Raw genomic sequence first — 23,325 nt, 5'->3', positions numbered from 1 at the left:
GATGATTGATGCTTCATGATACAAAAAATTATGACTATTAAGCTTCTGGGTTATAAGGTAGGCAAGACCCAGAAATGTGCTAGGATAGGTTGAGGAGGGGCAGGATAACAAATGTGCAGAATGCGTAGTTGATTATACTTTTGATTGTTGGCCAACAAAGTGATAGATAAGTTGTACATTGTTTGCTTCAGTCAAGAAAAGGAGATCTGAGAGGTGACGATACAGATAATTAGAACTCACAGTATTGTTTTTCGATGATCTTCCCTCCCTCAATTTATGAAGATGAGCTGGGAGAGGCATAATTTGGAAGACACCTAGCTCAGGTTCTAGAGTCAGCTAATGTTTCTGTGGTGAGTGAAACCAGCTTTTCAGCCTCCCAGGCATAAATGTGTTTTTCATGGTTATAACATTAGTTCAAGTGTGTGTCTGGAGCACTGAGAACAGAGAAAGGCATCTGCCATGGCAGTCCTGTCCTTTAGAGGGAAGGACTCTAAGGGACTAGAAACAGGACTATATCTGTCCTCTTTCATTTGTTTCTAATAGATTGCTCAGATGGTTTTTGAGAGGGGCATCAGCTTCACCAAATTCTTAAATGATGTTTCATTACAGCTTTACCTTGTCCTATGTAGATATGTGAGGTTTTTATTGAGACATCTGATACCAAGAGAAAACTCCCGTGTTTTATGAGATCAAGTGATGCTGTCTTTGTACTCTCTTTTTTTAAATTTTAAAAAGACCAGTAGACATTAATTCTATTAAGTGTATATCTTAATTAATCCGATCTATTTTTCTTCTACTTGTGGATTAACATGCATAAAAAATAGTATGAAAATGTGAAAACTGAAATGTAATTTACTACTGTGGAGGATGCTGTGTCAACCCACTGTAATTATTATCCTTAAAATGCCAAATTTAAATAGAATGTCTTTAGATTGCTTATTTCAGATATTAGAGGAAAAACTAAGAAGAAACAACAGTAAAAGGTTTTAAATGACTTAACGGTGTTTGAATTACTAACACAACCGAGTTAATTAAGTTTTGATGTTTAGGCAGAAACAGCAGCATTGTATTTGGACTAAGAAATTACTTGCTGGCTTTGTCACTGTTGACATTAATTATTGATAGGGATTTCAGAATAGCGCATGTGCTGTCAGAGTTGACTGTAATATAAGATAGGAACTGTAGTAATGCTAGAGGGATTATAGAGAAGGAAGCACCTGTAGCATTTGGAGTTACATGCTTCTAATGATCAGACTTTTATTTTATTGTCATAAATTCATATGAGTGGCTAAAATAATGGAAAGATGAGCCGTCAGACTTACTTCTATCGTGTCCCTCCACAGGAATTACACAGAAGAACCCAACTTCAGCCTGAGCCAGCAAAGACGAAGGCTCTTCAAACAGTTATTGAAATGAAGGTATGGTCTTTCCATTTTCCCCCATACATTATTGTAGCATGAACTGGTGTACTGGGTATGGCTGGGATGGAGTTAATTTTCCTCATAGCAGTCTATATGATGTGATGTTTTGAATTTGGGAACAACACAGTGTTAATAACATGCTGATGTTTTAGCTGCTGCTGAACAATGCTTACACAGAGTCAAAGCTTTTGCAGTTTCTTGTTCTCCTCTGCTCCTTCAGCAAGCAGCTTGGGGGTGGACAAGAGGCTGAGGGGGAGAGCAGCTGGGACAGCTGACCTGAATTGACCAGTGGGATATCCTGCACCATAGAATGTCACTCTCATCAATTAAACTGAGGGGAGGACATTCAGAATTATGGCATTTGTCTTCCCAAATAACTGTTATGCATGATGGAGCCCTGCTTTCCTGGAAATTGCTAAGCATCTGTCTGCTGACAGGAAGCAGTGAATGAATTCCACAGTTTGCTTTGCCTGTGTGTGCAGCTTTGCTTTATGTATTAAACTGGCTTTATTTTGATCCATAGGTTTTCTCACTTCTGCCCTTCCAATACTCTCCTCCATCCCACTGAGGTGGAGTGAACGAGCAGCTTTGACACTTAGCTGCCTGCCAAGGATAACCCGCAACACCTCGATTTATAACTTCTACTATTCAATCATTACATTTGCTTCTCAATTTGTTTTGCTGTGAAGCTATATAATTAGTAAGTCTTTCTCTCAGTCTGCTTTCTTAATGACACTTGATTAAAAGGAAAATCAAGTGCAGCATTGCAGAATAATGAGAACTAAATATTGCTTTTTAAAAGGACTTGTGGAGGGGGAAAAATTTCGGATTAGCCAAAGCAGATGGAATACACTGACAAACAGAAACAAACAAAAACTCTTCAAGGCTGATGTAAAATGTTTTTTTCCCTTGGTCTTCAGAAACAGTACTTCTGTTGGTGGTTACTTGGCCATCATGTTATACCTAACATAAGGAAAATACTCATTGCATCAGCAGAGTGATACGATAAGATGTGATGAAACTCTTATCTTAGTCCTGAATATCATTTCTTCTTTTTGATATATATTACTAAAGCGCTGTGACTTTTTTCCCCATAATAACAAAAGATAAAAATAATAATTTAAGAAGTGAAAACTGATATTTTTGCATAATTCTGTGAGTCTGGAATGTACATCTTTAAGAAAAATGCCATGAGACTTGAGATAATTTGTGAGTTGGCAGTGCTGCCTGAAAAACATTAATGATGGTCTTTCATTTCAGTCTCAAAAGGAAGTGCAAATTAAAGGCCTCATTTTGCTAGTGACTTCTGTTACGAGCAAATGAGTTCAGCATGTCTGAACATCGTGGTAAATACACAGTTACAATAACAGCAGGACTTCATAAGTACAGTATCTGCCTTTTAATAGATAATAATTAGTTTGGATTATATGAGTAACAAAGAAGGTACATCAATTTCAGTATTCCATCTTCTGATGTGTATTTGCTTTGGACCTTCTCTGTTTATTCTAGTTCAGAGGTCTATGTATGAAATCTAAATCATGTGTTTTTGCAGTAACTTGTTACCCTCAGTATATGGGAAAGTAGGATACTGGTTCAGAAACTTGTTCCTTTGTATTAATATTCAGAATTGCAAATTTAAAAGTTTTAGGATAGAGAGATAAAGTGTTAGAATAATTTATGGTATTCCATATGGTTTATTAACAATATAAAAGTTATGTTGTAAAATAATTTGCAATTCTTCTTCCTGTACCAAATCTCTTTGAAAAGAATGGGGGAGGAGACACACGACACATGAATAACACGCATGATGACTGCAGTTGCAGCCACTCTGACAGTGTCTGTCTCTGAAGACAGTAAAGTATTTTCTGTTTGTCTCCTGGGAGAGTTGAGTGTGGTACAGTGTTCCACTTTAAAAAAATCTGATCTTTGTAGTGAGGGCTTTCATTTGTCACAGGTGAGGCTGTAGTCGTGTTGCTGGAGCATTCTGATGTGGAGCTGCCTCTTGGCTCTGAGGCACGCAGTTCGTTCTTTTCCTATGAACACAGGCTCCTTTGGGATTGCCCTCTCCAAACTAGGCCCAATATTGATAATAAAAAGGGGCAAATGTAAGATGTTGAAATCCATATGATTAAACAGCAGTTTTCATTATAAGTTCCAGCTTTGGAATGTTTTCAAGTAGATTTAAATTGTCTTAATCCAGACAGCATTTATTTTGAAAAAAATGCAGAACATTTGTTTTGAATGATCAAGCATTGAAGTAACAATTTCTTTACAGTGTTGAGGATAGAAGGAGGGAGGGATTACCCTGTGATATGGCAATCTGGGGCCATACACTCCCCCATGCAGAGGCTCCAAGCAGTATTCGTTTCTCTTTACCACACCCAACTGCTTCCACCCCCTCACCGCATTACTTCTGTCTGAGTTCCCTCTATGGCTCCCCCAGGCTCTGCCAGGAGGCAGCTTTCCCTCCTTCATAAATCCCTCTATTCTTTCCTGTGGTTTTCTTCTGTCCCTTGCCACTGCTGAATGCTTTCTGTCCCTTTTCCCAGTCAGTCCTCCCTTTCATCCCATGAATTATACCCATTTCTCCTACCTATCATCTCATGTGTGATTGTTTGGGTTTTTTTGGTCCTAAAGAGCTTTTCTTCTGTGCTACCTTTCATATTCTGCCCTGCTCTTCATTTCTCTCTGAAAACTTTGCAAGTAGTTGACTTTTCAGCGATTGTGTTTTTTGCATAACTGTTGTCTCCTTGACCAGTGTCTATCTTCTGTATACTTGTAAAAAAGAAAAATGGCAAAAAAAACCCGAAAACTCAGATAATGTCTTGACTCCTCTTTCTGTTGCTTTATTTATTCCTTTTCAGATAATCTGCTGTCTTTTCAGATGCATTACGCAGGCTTTTCTTTACTAACATTCTGGCTTTGCTTCTTAGACACTTTTGCTTCTGGATGTCCGATGTCTTCTGCTTATTCTTTCCCCTTACGTTCTTTAATCTCTGTTCCCTCATCTGCAACAGACCTTCTTCTCCAGAAGTCTGCCCTTCTTCTAGAAAGCAGAGTCACAGGACAGAAATAGGACAGGATGCTTCCTTTTCTCATGTGTTCCTGGCCACAGAATCACAGAAGGGTAGGGGTTGGAGCTTAATTTTGTATGGTTTACAAAACTGGAAATGACAAAGCAAAGAGATTACGGACTGTGGATACCTGCCTGAGACATGTTCATTCCAAAAAAAAAATAAAGTCTCTCCAGTAATGGCAATAATGTGTTGTAAAATACAGTGTGTGGAAGCTTGAGGCAGTTGTCACGGAATCACACCAAAATGGCTGCACGCACACAAATAATGAACTCAAACCAGCTTTAATCTGCAACTGAAATGAAGCAGACAAACTTCATTCACCAAAATAACATCCCACTGACATTCAACAAATACAGGTTTGATATGCTGGTTGGGAATATTACCAGACACAGCTGAGTTAAGAATTCTTAAGTTTCTGGCCAAACGATCCAAAATGTGCACTCACTCACTCACCAGAAAGGGAGGGCTCTCAATCTCGAGAAGTTTCCTTAAGTGGCGTCCCAACTCAAGGGGAGAGTCCCCGACTGCAGACCTGCTGCTCCAAGGAGGACCGACTCCAATGAGTCCTCCGGCGGGGCCCCATTGATACCCTGGTCGAATCTGCTCTGTGGTCAGTCCATGGTCGTGTCACCCCCTATTGGCTGAGGACCCCAACTTTCCCGCCTTTGACCCCCACTGTGTGGACCAGACACGACCTGTGAGGGGGGAGGCAGTCCTGGCACCTCCAGGGCCAGAAACTTTAGCACTGTCTTTGTTGGGTCTTTCTCAGGTCTTTAGTAGGGTGGGTGCATCTGCCACAGTAGTAAAAGCGCAATAATACATGGTGTGTATATTTAACAGTTTTCATGAGATTTTATGACTTGTGTTATACGGGAAGCTTTTTTTTTTAATGTCTAAATCTTTGTGTAACTGTAAAATAAAGCTAGTACATTAAAATCCTTTCCTTTAATTGCAGTTGCACCCAGGCATACTTCTTTGTGTATTGTGTGCTGACAAATGCCAGATTACTGCTATCATTGGATGTCAGTGATATCCAAAGTTGATTAACACTGATTAATATAACAAAAAAGAGTAAAATGAAACACACTTTTCATTTCATTCTTTCTATAACATGTACTTCTGAGCACATGAAATGGGTCAAAACTTGGTCATCTCAAGGCGCCATCTGGAGTCCTGCATTCTTTTCTGGGGTTCTCAGTACAAGAAAGACATGGACCTGTTGGAGCAGGGCCAGAGGAGGGCCACAAAAATGACCAGAGGGCTGGAACACCTCTCCCACAGAGGAAGGCTGAGAGAATTGAGGTTGTTCAGCCTGGAGAAGACTCCTCAGAGACCTTCTTATGACTTTTCAATACTTGAAGTGGGTTATAAGAAAGATGGGGTCAGGCTTTTTAGTAGGGCCTGTTGTGACCGACCAAGGGGTAACAGTTTTAACCTGAAAGAGGGTAGATTTAGATAGGATAGAAGGAAGAAATTTTTTATAATGAGGTTGGTGAGACACTGGAACAGACTGCCTAGAGAAGTTGTGGATGCCTCCCCCCTAGAAGTGCCCAACATCAGGTTGGATGAGGCTTTGAGCAACCTGGTCTAGTGAAAGATGTCACTGCCTGTGGCAGAGGGGTTGGACATGATCTTTAAAGGTCCCTTGCAACGCAGACCATTCTATGATTTTATCTATGATCTTGTTCAAACAGTTCCAGGCTGAATCCAGTGATACTACTTGAGAGAGAAAATCAGAAACGAGTTGCCTACAGATCTGGCATAAAGCTCATCGTAAGTGTAGGGTATTGACCATCTTGAAATAGATACAGTCTAGTAACAAGAATTAAGAAGTCTTTAAAAGTGGTAAGCTGTAAAGTAAATGAAAATATTTATGGTTTACCTTACTTGCAGAAAGAGCCATCTTTATGTATTGATCCAGCTTTGATATTTCAGGTATGGGTTTGATTCTAAAAAAGCGTGTTACGTGTGTTTGCAGTGCAACATACTCCTATTGTGAAGACTGCATGAACTTTCACATTGCCTTGTCCTCAAAAGTAAACCCAAATATTCTTTGCATTAATTTGACAAAGTTAAAGAAAGTATATAGTCAGAGTAGTCGTGTGTGATCTGTTGATAGCATATGTGCGTTTAAATGCAAGTTTTATTAAATGTGAAGTTTCAAATATTTACTACTGATTGCTTGTTGCATGCCTTACAAGCAAGATTTTTTGCAGACATAGTTTAAATTTATGGAGTATTTGAAATGATGAAGAGTAGGATTTTGTTGCTTTTTGTTTCAGAGTAAGACAGACTGGAACGCTGTATTATTTATAAATGTTTTGCCCTTTATCCCCACGCTGAGTGTTCAGGAAATGTACTATAGCAGTCTAGTTGTAAAGACTGGATGTACGAGATTCATGAAACATTGTGGAAACTCATTTGTATAGTTACTCTCCTTTCTGTTGTGAAATATTATTTTCTTCAGCATCAGGACACATACTAATTATGTTATGTTCCCAAACAGATGAATTTCTGCTAGGTCAGGCATAGAAATAGCCCTAATCTCTCTCCCACAGAGTATCTGCAACACTATTCTAATAAAGCAGATGAGGAAGAGATACTACTGGAAGGAGGGGATGATTAGGCTGAGTACCCTGATCTATATCGCAAATCCTGCTATATAATCTTACGTCTTTTAACAGATTTAGAGGGTCTGACTGGAAAAATCAATGCACAAATGTTGCATTGTTGTAGAACTCAAAAGACGTTTATTAGAACCATTTAATTCTAAGCTACTTCCTTAATATTACTGCAAAGGAATCCTCTTTGTGATTCAATACAGACCCATGTAGTTTTTAGAATGTTGCTAATGTGGATAAGTCTTAGAGGTTAGAAGGAAATACTGCATCTGTTCCTATTTCAGTTTCTGAAATGTTGCCAGACCCTGTGCCACAAGAAGAGCTGGCTGAAAATTTTCCATTTGAAGTTTTCTGTGGGAAAATGCTGATTCAGCTAAATCAGAAGGTTTTATGGGAATGTGCCTATTCTGTCAAAACTTTTAGTGAAAGCAAAGCTATCTAATTTTCAATCTATCTTGTAAGTCAACCCAGCTCCCTTGTAGCAGCATCCATTGGGAGCTCTAGGCTCTCTCTACAAGCCTTGACCTACAAGGTTCCTTCCTTTCTAGCAGTTGTCCATACAGGAAAATGTTCAGGTTTCCTGGGCAGGCCAGCAGCCTGTCTGTTTTTACAGGATTGCTGCTCCTGTATTCTTCATGCATAAGGGAACAGTACCTCTCACTCCTTGAATGGTCTGTGACTGAAGGTGATGTCTGACTTCTGTTGTGTCATCACTGATGTTTTTGATCAGTTGTTCTAAAATAGATTTTAGTCTTCAAAATTTGTGAAATTTCTGGTTTCTGTATCAATAAAAAGTTAATACAAAACTGACAATTTTTCTAGAGTTAGGAAAACTGTTTTTATACAGTTCTAATCACAATATGCAGAGATTGGTTAAAAATTAACTTTTCCTTGTTTCAGCTTGCTCCCATTCCTGTTTGTCCTATCATTTCACATCAGAAAGAAAAGCCTGGCTCCTTCCTCCTGACACTCACCCTTTACAAATTTATAACCATGAATGAGGTCACCCCTCAGTCTCCTCTGCTCCAAGCTAAAGAGCCCCAGCTCCCTCAGCTGCTCCTCAGAAGGGAGATGCTCCACTCCCTCCATCATCTTTTTGGCTCTGCTGGACTCTTTCAAGCAATTCCCTGTCCTTCTTGAACGGAGGGGCCCAGAACTGGACACAATATTCCAAATGCAGTCTCACCAGGGCAGAGTAGAGGGGCAGGAGAACCTCTCTAGACCTACAACCACACTCCTTCTGATACAGCCCAGGATGCCATTGGCCTTCTTGGCCACAAGGGCACAGTGCTGGCTCATGGTCATCCTGCTGTCCACCAACACCCCCAGGTCCTTTTCTGCCTGGCAGCTCCAACCACTCGTCCCCAAGCCTGTAAAAACTTGTATTTTGGCTTTTTTTCTTCAATAATAGGAGTAGGACATTTCTAAAATGAAGTCTGATGGAGCAAGCTGATTTGTAGTATCTGTGAGAGCTACAATTATTTATTATTGTACATAAAACACTGAATTAAAACACACTGAAAAGCTCTTCAGACAGTCACTATGGTTTCTTTGCATAGCTGTACAACCCAGAAATGTATCTGCCAGTGAAAACTGGTATATCACAGTGTGATTCAAGTGAATGGATCTGCATTCAGCAGCAGACTAGCTCTGTATTTCCCATTTTCCCAATGTTAGCAGTAGGCAAAATTTGACAAGTCTATTTTTTTTTTTGCCCCATCATCCTATGACTTTTTTTTTTAATGAAAATTTGTATTCTGGACTTTTTAAGTACCTGGAAGCGGGGGGCTGGCCTGTATTTATCACGATTCTGATTCACACAAAGATTTGCTGATCACATTGTGTGACTGTAAGCAAGTGCTTATCCTGCTGTTCTTTTTATAGCCATTCTCTTTATATGGTTGAACAGGTACGTATGCAACTTTATCAGTATAGTGTTATTATTCACTTACTGTGGTTTTGATTGTGTGATTGAACAAAACTGTTTAATGAGGGCATAGTCTTTCCCAGAAGAAATGTGCTTTTACTCTGATGCTAGTTGTCAACTAACTGTTTGGAATGAGGTGATTTCTCTGTTCTGCTGCTTGCTACAGTCACAGTATCATGGTTTTCCAATGTTTTCAGTAGAACAGGGCTTGACTGAAAATTTTTTTACCCATGAATAAATAGAATTAGATCTTATAAAGACTAATAAATTTAATTTTTTGCATTACTGTGGTTATGAACAATGTAGCTGGCTATCTGCAGAAGAGAAAAGCCAAACAAAAAGCACTGAAGTCTGTTCTGCTTTTGGGAAATGCATGCATCTGCTTCTGCAATTAATTATATTGCAAAGTCATTTGTGATTAATTATTCCATCATTAATTATTAAGAGTGCTAAAAATTGTAATACAGAGACATGCTGAACATATTTCAGTGGCATCAGACATTCACACTTAAGAACACTGTACTACAATAACTGTGAGAGTAACGACAGAGAAAGAAAATTCTTTCTACCTCTTTGGAATTGGTGAATATTTGCCTGCAGTATGTTGTGTCTCATAATTGCAAAGCCCCAATTAAGAGATACAATCAGGGCTTTATCCTGTCAAATCTTGAAAAACTTGCAGAGATAGACAATGCCACCTCTCTGGGCAACCATTTCCAATGCTCTTACTCAAAACATAACACTTGTAGGTATTGCAAGGCTACTTTTAGGTCCTCCTTGGAGCCTTCTCTTTTCTAGGCTGAACAAGCCCACTTTCCTCTGCCTTTTCTCAAAGGACAAGTACTACAGCTCCCCAGCCCTCTTGGTGGTCCCCTGGTGAACTCACTCAAGTTCATCAGGTCTTTCTTCTACTGCATGGTTTAACATTGGATGTTTAGGTTTAACTAGGCTTAACTCTAGTTGAAGTCTAATGAATGCTGAGTAGAAGGCAATAATCTCTTTCCTGGAACTATTTACTGGCTGTGCTCGTGGTAATGCAGCATGGGATGCTGTTTGCTTTCTTTGCTGCCAGGTCACAGTACTGGCTCCTGTTAATCTTGCTGTCCACCAAAATCCTCAAGTCTTTTTCAGCAGAGCTGCTCCTCTGGGAGTTAGTCCCAGCCTGGTACAGTGGCAAGAGCTTCTTCCTTCCCAGGCGCAGGACTTTGCTTTCATCGTTTGTTAGATTTCCTAAGGTTCTTGTCTGCCTGTTCATCCAGTCTGTCTAAGTCTCTTTGGATAGCAGCCCTGTCCTTGAGCATATTGACTGTTCTCCCATCTTGGTATAATTCACTTGTCACCTCTTTCAGGTCACTGATATTAAACAGCACAGGTCCCAGTGTGGGCCCCATGGTACTCTTATTATTCGTTTCCAGATATTAACCACTACCCTCTAGTATTGATCATAGAACTAGGTTTTCACCTTGCTCTAGTTGTCTACCTATCCAGATCATAATGCCTTAACTTGGATAAAAAAGTATGGGAGACAGCATCCAAAGCCTTTTCTAATGTTGAGGTAAATTCATACCCACTGTTCTTTCTTCATCCGCAAATCTAATAATTTTATCACAGAAGGCAACTGGGTTGGTCAGGCATGATTTACTGTTGGTAAACCCCTACTGGCTGTTCCAAATTATCTTCTCCTTCATATAATCAAAAACGTTGTCCAAGAAGACTTCACCATGATTTTCCCAGGGAACAAAGTAGGGCTGTCAAGCCTGTAGTTCCCTAGTTTGTTCTTTTGATCTGCTCTTGATGAGAAGAGAAGCATTTGTGTTCCTCTAGTTGTCAGGGATCTCCCTCAGTTTCCATGATTTTTGGAAGATGCTAGAGAGTGGGCTTGCAAGGACAGCAGCCAATCTCAACACCCTCGAATGCAGCTAGTTGAGTGCCATGGATTTGTATGGGTTGAGTTCTCACAAGTAAGCCCTGTCTGAGTCCTATTGATAGTTCTCTTGCTTGAACCCTTTCATTAAAGTGAACAGGCCTGAGAGACCTTGCCATTGAAGTCTAAGGCAAATAATTGTTTCTTATGTCGTTCAGATTAACTTGAATTTAAGCTCAATTGCTCTGACTTTATGAAGACAGTGTGGATAGATTATTTCTATGCAGACCTTTTAATTGGGTCAGTCTGTGCTATGATTTGTCAAATGAGCTGTTATGTTACAGCTTACTTTCTAGGCACACTGTCTCTGTATCCAAAATACTTGCATTAACTGAGATATATGGGAAAGCTCTTTGAGGTCCTTTGAACATGTTCATGTGACATTATTTTTGCAGAGAAGGTGTGAAGTTCTAGTACTGTTTCACACTGCATGGGTAGAATCCTCTCACAGAGCTCCTATAGTGTGAATTACTGAGTTTGAGTCACTAATAATGGAAAAGATGTGGGCAAATAAGCTTTTATTTGCCTTACAAAAGAATAGTAGCATTAACTACAGTAAATGCCATTCTTTGAGAGGTGTTGTCCCACATAGGAATAGGATTGGCTGAGAATAAGTGTTCTTAATTTCCTCAGTTGAAGGTATAAAGGATATTCAGGTACTCTAGTCAAAAGTATCTGTATGCACTCTAGCCTGTTTAGTGAAAGAGCATCAGTCCCTGAGAGAAAAGTCTTGAAGGCCCACAGTTACCGTAATTTACATCATGTGATAATTTTAGTTTTATGCAGAATTTCTTTGAGTGTGAAAATTCTAAGGAAAATACAAGCTTTTAATTTCATATCATGAATCCTTGTCCTGTCAGATCTTGAAAAATCTCTATTTTCACATTTTAGACTGGGAATATTTTCACTTGTTTATGAACAGTTTTTTGTACTGTAAACTAAATAGTTAAAATATTTCCCATTCAAAAACCTCTATTATCTTAACTAATGTAAAAAATAAGAGAATAATAGAAGAAATTTTCTCTCAGATTTATTTGACTATAAAGCGAAAATGTTAGAGGAATGATAGTATGCCACCTAAAGGACCTTGTTTAGTCCCTGAATAGCTTTGATTCCATATGGATTTGTAATTGTGGTTGCTAAATATGAAAAAGAACCCGAGTTTCATTTTTGCTTGAGTACCGAAAGTTCAGGTGCTATTTGGAGCTTTGATCTGTCCTGTGTCTTAATTACTAGATTTGCTTAGTTATATAATGAAAGAAGGTATAACGGGAGCTCTGGTTTTGCTTGCTTTTAGATGGTTTGGTGTCCTCTTAGAACTCAGGAAAAGAACTATAATTTTGCAAAAAGAAATAGAAGCTAAGTTATGGTTAAGCAGAGTGATTCAAGCTTAGCTTGTCCTGGTTAAAGGATCAATTAAATTAGTATTTTTTTTCCAAATTAGCTTTCTAGGTTAATGTCATCACAGAATCACAGAATCGCTGGATTGGAAAAGACCTCTGAGATCATCATGTCCAACCGCTCCTGTCTACCCCCTAAATCATATCCTTAAGTACCTCGTCTACCCGCTCTTTAAACCCCCCGGGGTTGGGCCCCCCCCCCCCCCCCCGGCCCAGCCTGTTCCAGCCTCTGACGACCCTCTCAGTCAAGAACTTCCTCCTTATCTCTAACCTGAACCTCCCTTGGCACAGCTTGGTGCCGTTTCCCCTTGTTCTATCCTCCATCACCTGGGAGAAGAGACCAGCACCCACCTCTCTACAACCTCCCTTGAGGCAGTTGTAGGTGGTGATGAGGTCTCCCCTCAGCCTTCTCTTCTCCAGGCTAAACAAGCCCAGTTCCCTCAGCCGCTCCTCATCAGGCTTGTTCTCCAGAGCCCTCCCCATCCTTGTGGCTCTTCTCTGAACACGCTGCAGAATCTCAACATCCTTCTTATAGTGAGGGGCCCAGAACTGAACACAGCACTCGAGGTGCAGCCTCACCAGTGCCAAGTACAGGGGGATGATCACCTCCCTGGATCTGCTGGTCACACTGTTTTTAATACAGGCCAAGATGCCGTTGATCGTACTGAATCAGTTGTTGTGTTTTGTTTTGTTTTTTTTATATTGCCCTCAGTGGAACAGGAATTTAATCACAATCTCTTCATGTTCTTGAACTGCTTGTCTGACCAGTTGAATCATAATGTTTTCAGTTTCTTAATAAATGTCTGCAAACAGGGCCTAAAGTAGATTTCCTAATGAGTCATTTTGCAATGTTCTTTTAAACACAAAATTATGTTAGAAGTTTGTATAATCACTTTTTAAATCTTTCTGACTTTCACTGAGGAGATTTAGCCAATTTCCAAATGACCGGCAACTACAAAAAAATCCCTGAATGTATTCAGTACTGAGGTGGCACGCATGGCAGCTGTTGGCTGTGACGTAGAAATTTTTTAGTTGTAGTTTTGTTTATTTTGGGACTTATAATAAAGAGTGCTAAATCCCCTCTTGGTGATGTGGCTGAATTAGTGGAGGAAAAGTATATGAGGAGACAACCTTTCTTCCTCTTCAGAGCAGGCAAAACTCTATGGAAATAGGGAAAATCCGCCTTCGGCCAAGTCACAAAATGAAGTGGCCTCTTGCCCTGCAGCGATTATGTACTGGCCTCTCTAGGCTAAACTTGGTGTTTAAGAGCTTGGAAGAGTAGCCAGGCCTAGATGGTTAGCAAAGCAAACAAGCTATGTTATCATGTACCTGTGGGAAATAGGGGATCTTTCCTTTTCCCTTCATGCCTAGTTGTGTGGGACTGAAGATGGAATTTTGACCACAATGTATTCTCTACAGGCTATGCAACATCACATAACATTGCACTTTTTTTTTCTGGTGGTGAAAGAGGTCTAAATTCTGCATTTCTTTAAGCCAAAATAAAGAGGATTAACCTTGATTTATGACAGTATATGCAATCTCTATTTGTACCATCTATTTTTGCTATCTTACTATTTGGTGTTCCTGCAAGTACAGATGTAGTTCTGTTACACTTTAATATACATTCTGTATAATTTTCAATGCTCTTTTTGTAACTTAGGATACAAAAATAGCTTCACTTGAGCGCAATATAAGAGATCTTGAAGATGAAATACAGATGTTAAAGACAAATGGAGTTCTGAACACGGAGGACCGAGAAGAAGAAATCAAACAAATAGAAGTTTACAAGAGTCACTCGAAGTTCATGAAAAATAAGGTAAGGTCTATTAATGAAATAGCTTAATGCTGTTTAAATAACAGAAACAAAAGCTTTAACTTGACCCTTTTCAACACGAGCAGCTCTCTGCATGTCTTCTTTTGGTAAATCTCTACGATGCAATGCTCAGTAGCTATGGAGGAGTGAAGCATATTGGATAAATAAAAATGTGTTCATGTTTTGACTTACGAAGAGTCAAGGAAGAGGCTATTTCACCACTTCTGCAGAGGCTACTATAATCTTCAGTCTATACCGTGTCCCTCTCTCTCTTTCTTGTGTATGTTTTGTTTTTTTTTAATGAGTTCATAATTTTGACTTGGATCATTTTGACACAAGTTTAATTGTGCTTTTTTTTTGTTTTAGCTGTAATTTTAAGTAAGGACTGCTCTTCCATAGGTGATGCCAAATTGTACCTTTCATTTTAAATTATTTTACATTAATAATTATGAGTTAACCACAAGCAGATGGCAAATGTGTGGTGGTGTAACACATTCCTTGGTATCAAGCTTACAAAGCAGTATTGCTTGTTCATTATTTTTAAATATATCAGAAGTGAAGCTTGATGTCTGAATTGTTGTTCCAGCTGGTCTTTCTACCTCCTTTCATTTTGATGTGCTCAGCTGCTGTCCAGGTAAAGATGAGCACTCCACATACTTGTCTGTGATTTCTAATATGTATTTTTGATATTTTTATGATTGTCTTAAATATTGTAATAAATATATGTAAACTTACAATTAGTGCTGGTTTATTCCCAGCTCTCTACCTTGAATGTGTTGTGTTTATGAAGTGATAAAAATACTGAATTAAAGCACTTGATAAAAAGAAGGAAAAAAGTTTGAAATTATGGAGACTGGAGCTTATGCTCCCATTCTCATGTAAATAAATTTAGATTTTGGAAATAGCTTTTTTTCTGGTATTATTTATAAGCTAAACAAAGATGAGGTGAAACAAGTCACAGGAGGCTGAAGTAGAAATACTGAAGAGGAAAACCGGCCACCTCATCTCTTGCAGTGTTGTTTAAAACTTGACCATAATGCCAGAATAAAACCTAGGCAAACAACTTTGGTAGTTGTGATTATTATGAAAACTTAGTTTATTTTAAAAATGTTTCTCTCCTAGTTATTTTTTGGGTTCTTATTCTGTTTAATATTTAGAGGTTTTGTGTATGTGGAAATTGTGTATGTGAAATTCTGGCGAACTTATGGATTGATTTGCTTTTTCTGAAAAGTGTACCCTGAAAAAGCTGCTTGAGGAGGACCTGGTGCTGTTATGTCTCTAGAGGCCATGTAAGCAGAAATAGTAGCTAATTGGCTTAAAGTGTAGTTCTCTTCCTACCATTTTCTATTCATGCTAAAAATACTTTGCAGCGTTGCTGTTTGAGCACAAAGTTTGCAATATCAGATAGATGGGTACCATTACCACTCTTTCAGATTTGGGCAAGTTAAGATGCAGAGAAGGTATGCAGCTTGCCTGAGGTCAGAGAATGAAATGGTGTCAGCATCTTCTGGAGAATCTGAGTTATCTGATTTTCAGTTTTCTTGTGTAAATTAGGCCTTCATTATCTTCTTGACAAGATGCTTTTACTTTGTCTGAATTCCACAGTGAATATTGAAGTAAGAAAATTCACAGCCGTGTAGTACTGGATACCGAAGATCTACCATCTCGGAAAAGATGTTATGGTCTCCCAGTTTGGAAACTGTAGTAACCTGTAAACTGCATCACAGGAAATGCTGGTTTCTTGAGACATTGAGGCATATTTTATATCATCTTCTGGGGGTTTGTGCTACAGAAGAAATGAAAGAGTTAGTGCCCATGTGGCATTAATCCAAATTGATTAAATAATAATTAAAAAAAATCAAAGAATAAAATTATACTGTTGAAAAACGCCGCTCCTGAAACGCCACTACTGAAAAATAAAGATCCTAAGCAACATTATCATCAGGAAAATGATTTTGCTTATTTAAATATTGTTAATTCCAAAGCCATTCAGTTTAAGTAATTTACAGCAAAACTCGTAATGCATCTCAGCAATTCTGTTGATAGGAAAAATAATGTACAAAGCCTAGTATTTAGTTAACAATCGTGTGATGTTTTTGAGAGTATATTTCTGTGGCACAGGAATATACACAAATGGAGCACTATTCTGACTGTTCTCATCCTTAATAAATGCTGTATTCTGATGAAACTTTGTTTTCTTTTACCAGTCCATTTCTTCCACTTACAACTGAGATTTGCAGCCGAAGATATTATTTTTATCATTTCAAGGTGGAAAGTATTTATGTAGCTGTCAGCAAACAGATCTTATAATACCTGATCTGTTGAACATGAGATTGCTGATAAATTCTGATAAATAGAAGTCTTGATTGATGGCAAAGAGCAGAACAAAACCTTTCTTGCAGTTAACTATCTTAGGTGCTGTAAAGCTCTTAATGCTTCACATTTATTCTTAAAATATAACTTGTTTTAAATCATGAGTGGCAGAGAATGGTGGAAATTGTTCCTTTTCTCAACTAATTCTTAGTAATATTCACTCCTTTTGAGTAGATAGGCTTTAATTTTGACTTGCAGTTAAATAGAAGTTGTAAAAATGAGAAAGAAAACTTGCTTTTTCTTTTTCTTGCTCACTAGATGAGGACTCTTCTTGATCTGTTTTTGATAGAACAAAAATTGCCTTCACTCACACAATACAGAAATTGTCAAAACAAGTGAAGTCTTAAGGTTGTCATTTGGGTAGTGGCCATATATTTGAAGGAATCGGTATGAGTTAGCACTCTGGAATTCTTTGAGTATTAGACCTCTCATGCTATCGACAAGAATGAGTATGAAAATCTACCGATAGTTTAGTACAACTTCAGCAAAGTACTGGTAAGATGAGTTTTAAGAGTTGATTAGGCACTTTGTAATTAATGTCTGTATATAACAACTTTTCATGCTGTATGAAGGAAGCATGCAAGTTCTAGGTGATCCTGTAGAAGAAATATAAAGGAAAAGAACTACAGCATCGTTTTGTGCATAGGTCTGGCAATATGATTTTTAAAATAGGCCTTGACCTGTAGAATCTACAGATAGAGTTGTAGAGTCTACTGTGTGCAGCCGCTTCATTTGCATTGCTGCTGTTTTTCCTTTACTTAAATTCGTCACTTGAAAAAGCCGTTGTCATTTGTCACCTAAGGCCAGATCCTTATAATGTGTAAATCAGCATAGTTTCATTTAATGTAATTATTTACCTAAAGATTTAGCCAATTAATTTTAATACACAATATACAGGGGGGAAGCTCTGATTGTTTTGTTTTGTTTAGTTTAGTTTTGTTTCTTTTCTTTGTTTCCAGTTACTCTATGTTGTGTGTTAAGAAGAAGAACGTAAGAAAAAAGATAATGATTTTCTGGAAATGGTAGTATCTAAGGAACTGAATTGTGGTAGGTGACAGAATCATAAAGAGAAGGAAGACAAAGGAACTAGGGTTTTGGGAAAGAAGGTGAAGCAAGATCATATTGGGCAATGTTGAAAAAGCAGTGACAGGCAAATTACATATGTGAAATACCTTAGGTAGTGGAAAGGTGAGGATCAGGGAATAAGCTTGGAGTTCTTTAGATGCTACAGGACTTACACCCAGACTTGCAGTCTGTCTTCATTGTACTCTTCATAAAGTACAAGAATGTTTTTGCTTTTGTCTGTTTTTTGTACAGAGATCAGGAGATCTCATTGAATCGTAAAGGTGTTGGCCTTCCACACCACTTAAAATACAGCAAAGCAAAAATGTTTGCGTGTCTACTGGAGTCAGTATTTCATGTCCTGTTTATGTTTTTTTACGCACTAACAGATAATGCAGAACTTGTTATGCCTTTGGTGGTTTTGATACTTAATTTTTTTAAACTGAAGTTTTAGTACATTTTCACCATTATACTTTATTTTAATAAAATACCGGTCAAAAGCACAATTATTCAACACACTTTTTATGTGTTTGGTATTTTTTTAATTTACTATATTTTATTTTTATTTTATTTGGGAGCTCTAACACATTTTTAAACTCCTGGCAGTCTTTAGGACTGTTATACTAAACAGATTCAGTTTCTAAGTCATGAAGAACATACCTGCAATAAAAATGAAGCTTTTTTGTTGTTGTTGTTGATTATTTCTCAGGGTGTGGGTTCTGTCATGGAAAAAGCAGGAAGTTTCGAGGAGAAATTAAGCATCTGTGAGTCTTGTAACAGAGCATGTGGTGTAATTCAGATTGGCTGCAGAGCTATGTTTTGTCTTTATATCTTGTAGGCAGGTTTTCCCCTTGTTCATTTTCTCTCTGTTTTTGTCTCGGTTGCCATATTTGCTTACATGTTCTGGCATGGGATGGAGGAACGTGATTTGCTTTCAAGAGAAATTTTTCTCTAACAGTTTCTTAACTGCACTCCTTACATTTCTTGACATCTGTTTTTCATATGCTCTTTTTCTTATCTTGATGTTTTCAGACTATTAAGGTGATTGCTTTTAGTGCCAGTATAGATTTTTGATTTTATACAGTAGCGCAGGGATGGCTAGCCAAGTACCTTAATCAACTAGACAGACATATTGAGATTCACAAAGAGAAATAAGGAATAAATATATTAAGACATGCATATAGACTATAGTTGGAAGAAACTTTTAAAATTTAAATTTTAAGGATACACTTGCAATGTAAAACAAAATAGAAATACTTTGATCAGCAGTAAAGGTTACCAGTGACTCTGCCAGATAAAATTTAATCTGTGAAATATTTTAGTATGTGGATCTTTAGTATGTGATTGAGTAGGATCAGTCTGTGGATACATATTCTCTTTCGTCCTGAGTATTTTTGAATTACCTTCAATCTAGCCCTTCTAGATTTCTTGCATTCCAAATGTCCGTTGGGATGCAACTGATGGGAGAGAATGGAAAGACCTTTTCTAGCACTTCTCTGATTGTTGCAGAATTGAAACTTGAATTTTAAAGAAAAATATCTAGGTCTTACAGTCATCAAGAAAACTTTCCGAATATAAATTGTGTGGTTTCTGTGAGTTACATGGATGCACTGAGGTGTTTTATCTCAAATAATCCTCATGAGGTGGTGTATTTGAACTCATCTGGTGACTAGTGTGATTTCACAGGACTTTAAGAAGAATAGTTATGTCACCTAATTCATCCTTTAGCAGAATTCTGTACATAGTCCAGTGCATTGTTCAGATGTGTATATTCTAACTTCACCGCCCTCTTGCATTCTGTGGCTACCCCTCCCATTTATCATTGTGGAAAGAGAAGAATAGTCACAATTCCATGATGTTTACAGATGAACCTCGAATTCTCTAAAGTTCAGAAGCTCTGTCTTAGTGGCTGGGTTTCTGCTGTTTCCCCGAGGATACACTTTTACAGTCTCACAGACCTTTCACTCTGTGGAATTTTTGGTAACATTTTCCCCAGACTTAAGTTAATCTCTTTTTGGCTAGGCTTTCCTAGTACCTGAGAATTCTATATCAACTGCCATGAAAAGAAAAAGGAGGTGGGGATGGTGGGCAGCAACATATTTGCAAGGAGAGTAAGGTTAAAATTCTACTTCTCTTTTTTCCTCTCCTTACTAAGACACCTGCTTTTCCTTATCAGCCTCCTAAAAAACCTTGATTCCTTCTGCCCAGTGGTAAGTCACAAGAGTCATGCTGTTGGAAGGAAGAGGATATTGCAGTGAATTTATAGTTTTATGAACACTATTTTTGTGTGCATTTTTGCCGTCCTGTCAGACTTGCCTCGCACAGCATAAATTCCTTTGAACTTAAGTGAGGTCCATAGTGAATTTACAGGCCAAATAATGTGTATGATCTTTAAGAGTTTCCTTTTAACTTCTGCAACTGCAGGGCAATCATTCTTAAGACAGGGTATGTTAAACTACAAGAAACTCAGTTGAAGTTGTGAGAGTAAAAAGGCTGAATATTAATTCTTTTTCAGAATTCACAGGTGCCTGAGCTCTCATGTCATGGTTATTCACAACTTTCAGATTTTAGGTGCAACTATGAATTGGAAATGAAATTAATGATCTAATGGTTTTTTCCATCATTACAGATTGACCAACTGAAACAAGAACTCTCAAAGAAAGAATCAGAACTTCTTGCCTTACAAACTAAGCTTGAAACCCTTAGCAATCAGAATTCAGATTGCAAGCAACACATTGAAGTGCTTAAAGAGTCACTTACTGCCAAAGAACAGAGAGCTGCCATACTTCAGACAGAGGTATCGTATCTTTAAACCATAAAACGCAATAGAAATATTCAGTTAATAGCATGTATGAAGGTAGTGATGTGTTTGATGCAAGTCTGTGTAGAATGCAATGTTTTAGAGGATAGGGAAATAATTTAAAACTCTTTAAATGTATACATATTTGATAAGTATTTTTTGTTAGTACAGCAGCTCTCATTCCATATTTTTTTAGAAGCATATATGATTACATTTTAAGAAAATGTTTGTGCCTTATTCTTATTGGCTTCAGTGGGTGGAGCTGGGCGTTAATGACTTGATTGTTGTGATTTTGTTCCTTGTTTCTTTATCTGTTAGTTGGCTGAGTTTTCCTTTTGGTTGCTCTTGCTTGATGCTTCTTTTCTACTGTGTATTTCTATTCTGAAGTGTGAAACTACTGATGTATTTTGAAGGGTCCATGATATTAATCTGTTGTTATTGTTTCAAGTGCAATTAACATTTATTTTAAAATAGAAATAATTTAAGTCTTTAAAACAGGCCAGTGTGTTAGTTATGTATGTATCTACAAAGTCACATCATAAAAATATGGTTAATGTCATTCATGGTTGAGATGGTTGTAACATTTGATGGAATGTGTAAATCGAGTCTTAAAAATGTCCATTAGTTCATTTCCTGGCCTTTAAAAAAAACTGTATAGGCTTGCAGTACACAATACTGATTAGATTGATTCTTATTATAACTACTTCATGTTATTTTTCATGTGTGTACCCCTTTCAAGATACAGACATACCTGTGAAACTTAGTCATACAGTGCAAATAGTTTCTATTCAGAGAGGTATATCATTTAAGGTATAGAGGAATCTTACAGAATGTTTCAAATTTCTGGCTCACAAAGCTCTAGGACAAAAAAAACCAGCTTAAACTCATCATTCTCATGGATGCATGAATATTTATTTCTAAGATTTTGATTATCCCTCCATGCTGTATGTCTTATCCTCTGTACATTAAAAAGATACAGATGGAATCTTGGAATTCCTAGCTTGTGTTTAATGGGCCATCCAGCATATGTATATAATACAAAATAACCATAATAGAACAAGGGTAAAAACTCCAGCTATTTTGGCAGATCTCAGTCTAGCATTTGAGTAGTAAAGATTACATATTTCAAATCTTCAGCTGTGCTATCTGTTTTGCAAGATTTGTATTACCTGTCATGCTGTTGAGGTTGGTGATGAATTCCATTGTCTCTCCACTAATTTGATTGCCTAATTCTTTATCAGACTGGGATGTATTCAAAGCATTACAGTCTTACGGCTGGCGGATGGGCAGTGGTAAAAAGAACTGAATCTGTAGTGCTCTTGATGAAGGGCTGCAGGGATTGTGCCGTTCTGGTGGAGAACCGGTTGGTTTCTGATGGGTATTTGGTTCCTCTTCCCAGTTTCTCAATAAGCAGTTGGGCTTGTACTTTTTACATGAAGCAATTTAAGTTAAAATTAGCTGTAATTGCCTGTTGGTGTGCAGGTGACAATCAGTTGTATGGTGTCTGCTCATTGTTAGTCTCTCAGGGAAACCAGACGAAAAATTAATGTTTGATAGAAGGAATGCAGAGACTGAATCCCTTTTGTTTTTCCTGATATCATGTTGTGATATAAGTGATTGTGATATTTTGTACAAATAATATGAGATTCTTCCAGCTTTCAATGAAAAAAAATATGTATTTGTTTAGGTGTAGGATTAGAAAGGTATGTTCAGTATAATTTCTGTTCAGTGGAAGATACCAGTTCCTGATTTTTATTATTTATTTTAATTAACCCGTTACTTCTGTATAGTCCATAGCTTTCTGATGACAAGCCTTGGTTTGTTTCTGAATGAAATAACACTGTTGGCTAGGTGGGTCATTGCAGATATGAGACTTAAAAATGAAGCAGAACAGCTCATAAATGTTCTTACAGTATAGCTTGGTTCTAGACAATCAAGGCTGTCTCTTCATGGGCTTGCTAAATCAATTAAGCCTGAATTTGTTTGTGACTGAACTTTCAGAAATTGTTTTATTCATTTCATATGCATTATTGTCAGCCTTCGGTAGTTGCATTACCTCATAAATTGATGGAGCTTTGAAACACTGCAAGCTATTTTATATTCCCTACAGAAGTCTAGGTGATGTCCATTTTCTGCTTTGAACAGGGTGTAGGTGATGATTTTATCAGATAGCAGGGTTTTTTAGTTTCTTTTCTCTTTTTAAGATATCTTTGTTGGGGAAAGTTGGTGGATTATATCCACCTCTTATAGGAAGTAATTTTAGTTAAAATTTGCTGTAATTATCTGCTCATGTACAGGAGGCTTTTGGTGGGAGGGTCACATTAGTGTAAGGTTTTTTTCTGGGACATCATGTGAAAATGAAGGCCTCTCATTATTGGGTAAATACCAGACTTCATTTTGGGATATGGTGCATCTCGAGACACATTAGAAGCAACATAAAGTAAACAAGTTGCAATTCCAGTTATACACATATATTGATGCACCCACTATTTGAAATGTTTTACCAAATAATTTTGATCTAATAGCAGATTTAAAATGCAAAATAACTTCACTTGCCTCAAATATCCTATTTAATTTTGAAAAGATAGCATTACAGGGTATGCTTTTATATTCACCATTGACCTATGAGAGAGAGAGACTTTAAATAACCTCTATTAAATTTTAGATTACATTAGCAATTTACTTGATCTCAAAATAGTCTAATACTGTACATACTTTGGGCCATATTAATTATACCTCATTTTTATCCTAAGTGGAGTTGCACTGAATGTTGTATCACTTTCCTCTACTTTATGGTGGAGATGTAACACATCTCAAATCTGCTGAAAAAGATTTTTTGATGTTACATGGGTAGAAATAAAGCACACTGTACCAAATAGCAGTCCTGGCTGACTGGGGAGGTCCCAG

The 23,325-nt window shown here is 37.7% G+C and overlaps 1 protein-coding gene across 1 annotated transcript; it reads left to right on the top strand.

Moving 5' to 3' along the window:
* Window positions 1–1,304: 1,304 nt before the first annotated feature.
* LOC104545307 (ERC protein 2-like) lies at window positions 1,305–20,415 on the top strand (the record flags this gene model as incomplete). The annotated part of the gene is made up of 3 exons (XM_010190411.1): window positions 1,305–1,418; window positions 14,031–14,186; window positions 20,248–20,415. Coding segments are annotated over exons 1-3 (438 nt in total), but the record flags the coding sequence as incomplete, so codon positions are not given.
* Window positions 20,416–23,325: the final 2,910 nt, after the last annotated feature.

This window comes from Mesitornis unicolor, unplaced genomic scaffold (genome assembly GCF_000695765.1).
Source record: "Mesitornis unicolor isolate BGI_N332 unplaced genomic scaffold, ASM69576v1 scaffold8168, whole genome shotgun sequence".
NCBI classification, from domain to species: domain Eukaryota; kingdom Metazoa; phylum Chordata; class Aves; order Mesitornithiformes; family Mesitornithidae; genus Mesitornis; species Mesitornis unicolor.
The sequence above is the reverse complement of the archived record's forward strand: the minus strand, read 5'-3'. Positions and strand labels throughout refer to the sequence as shown.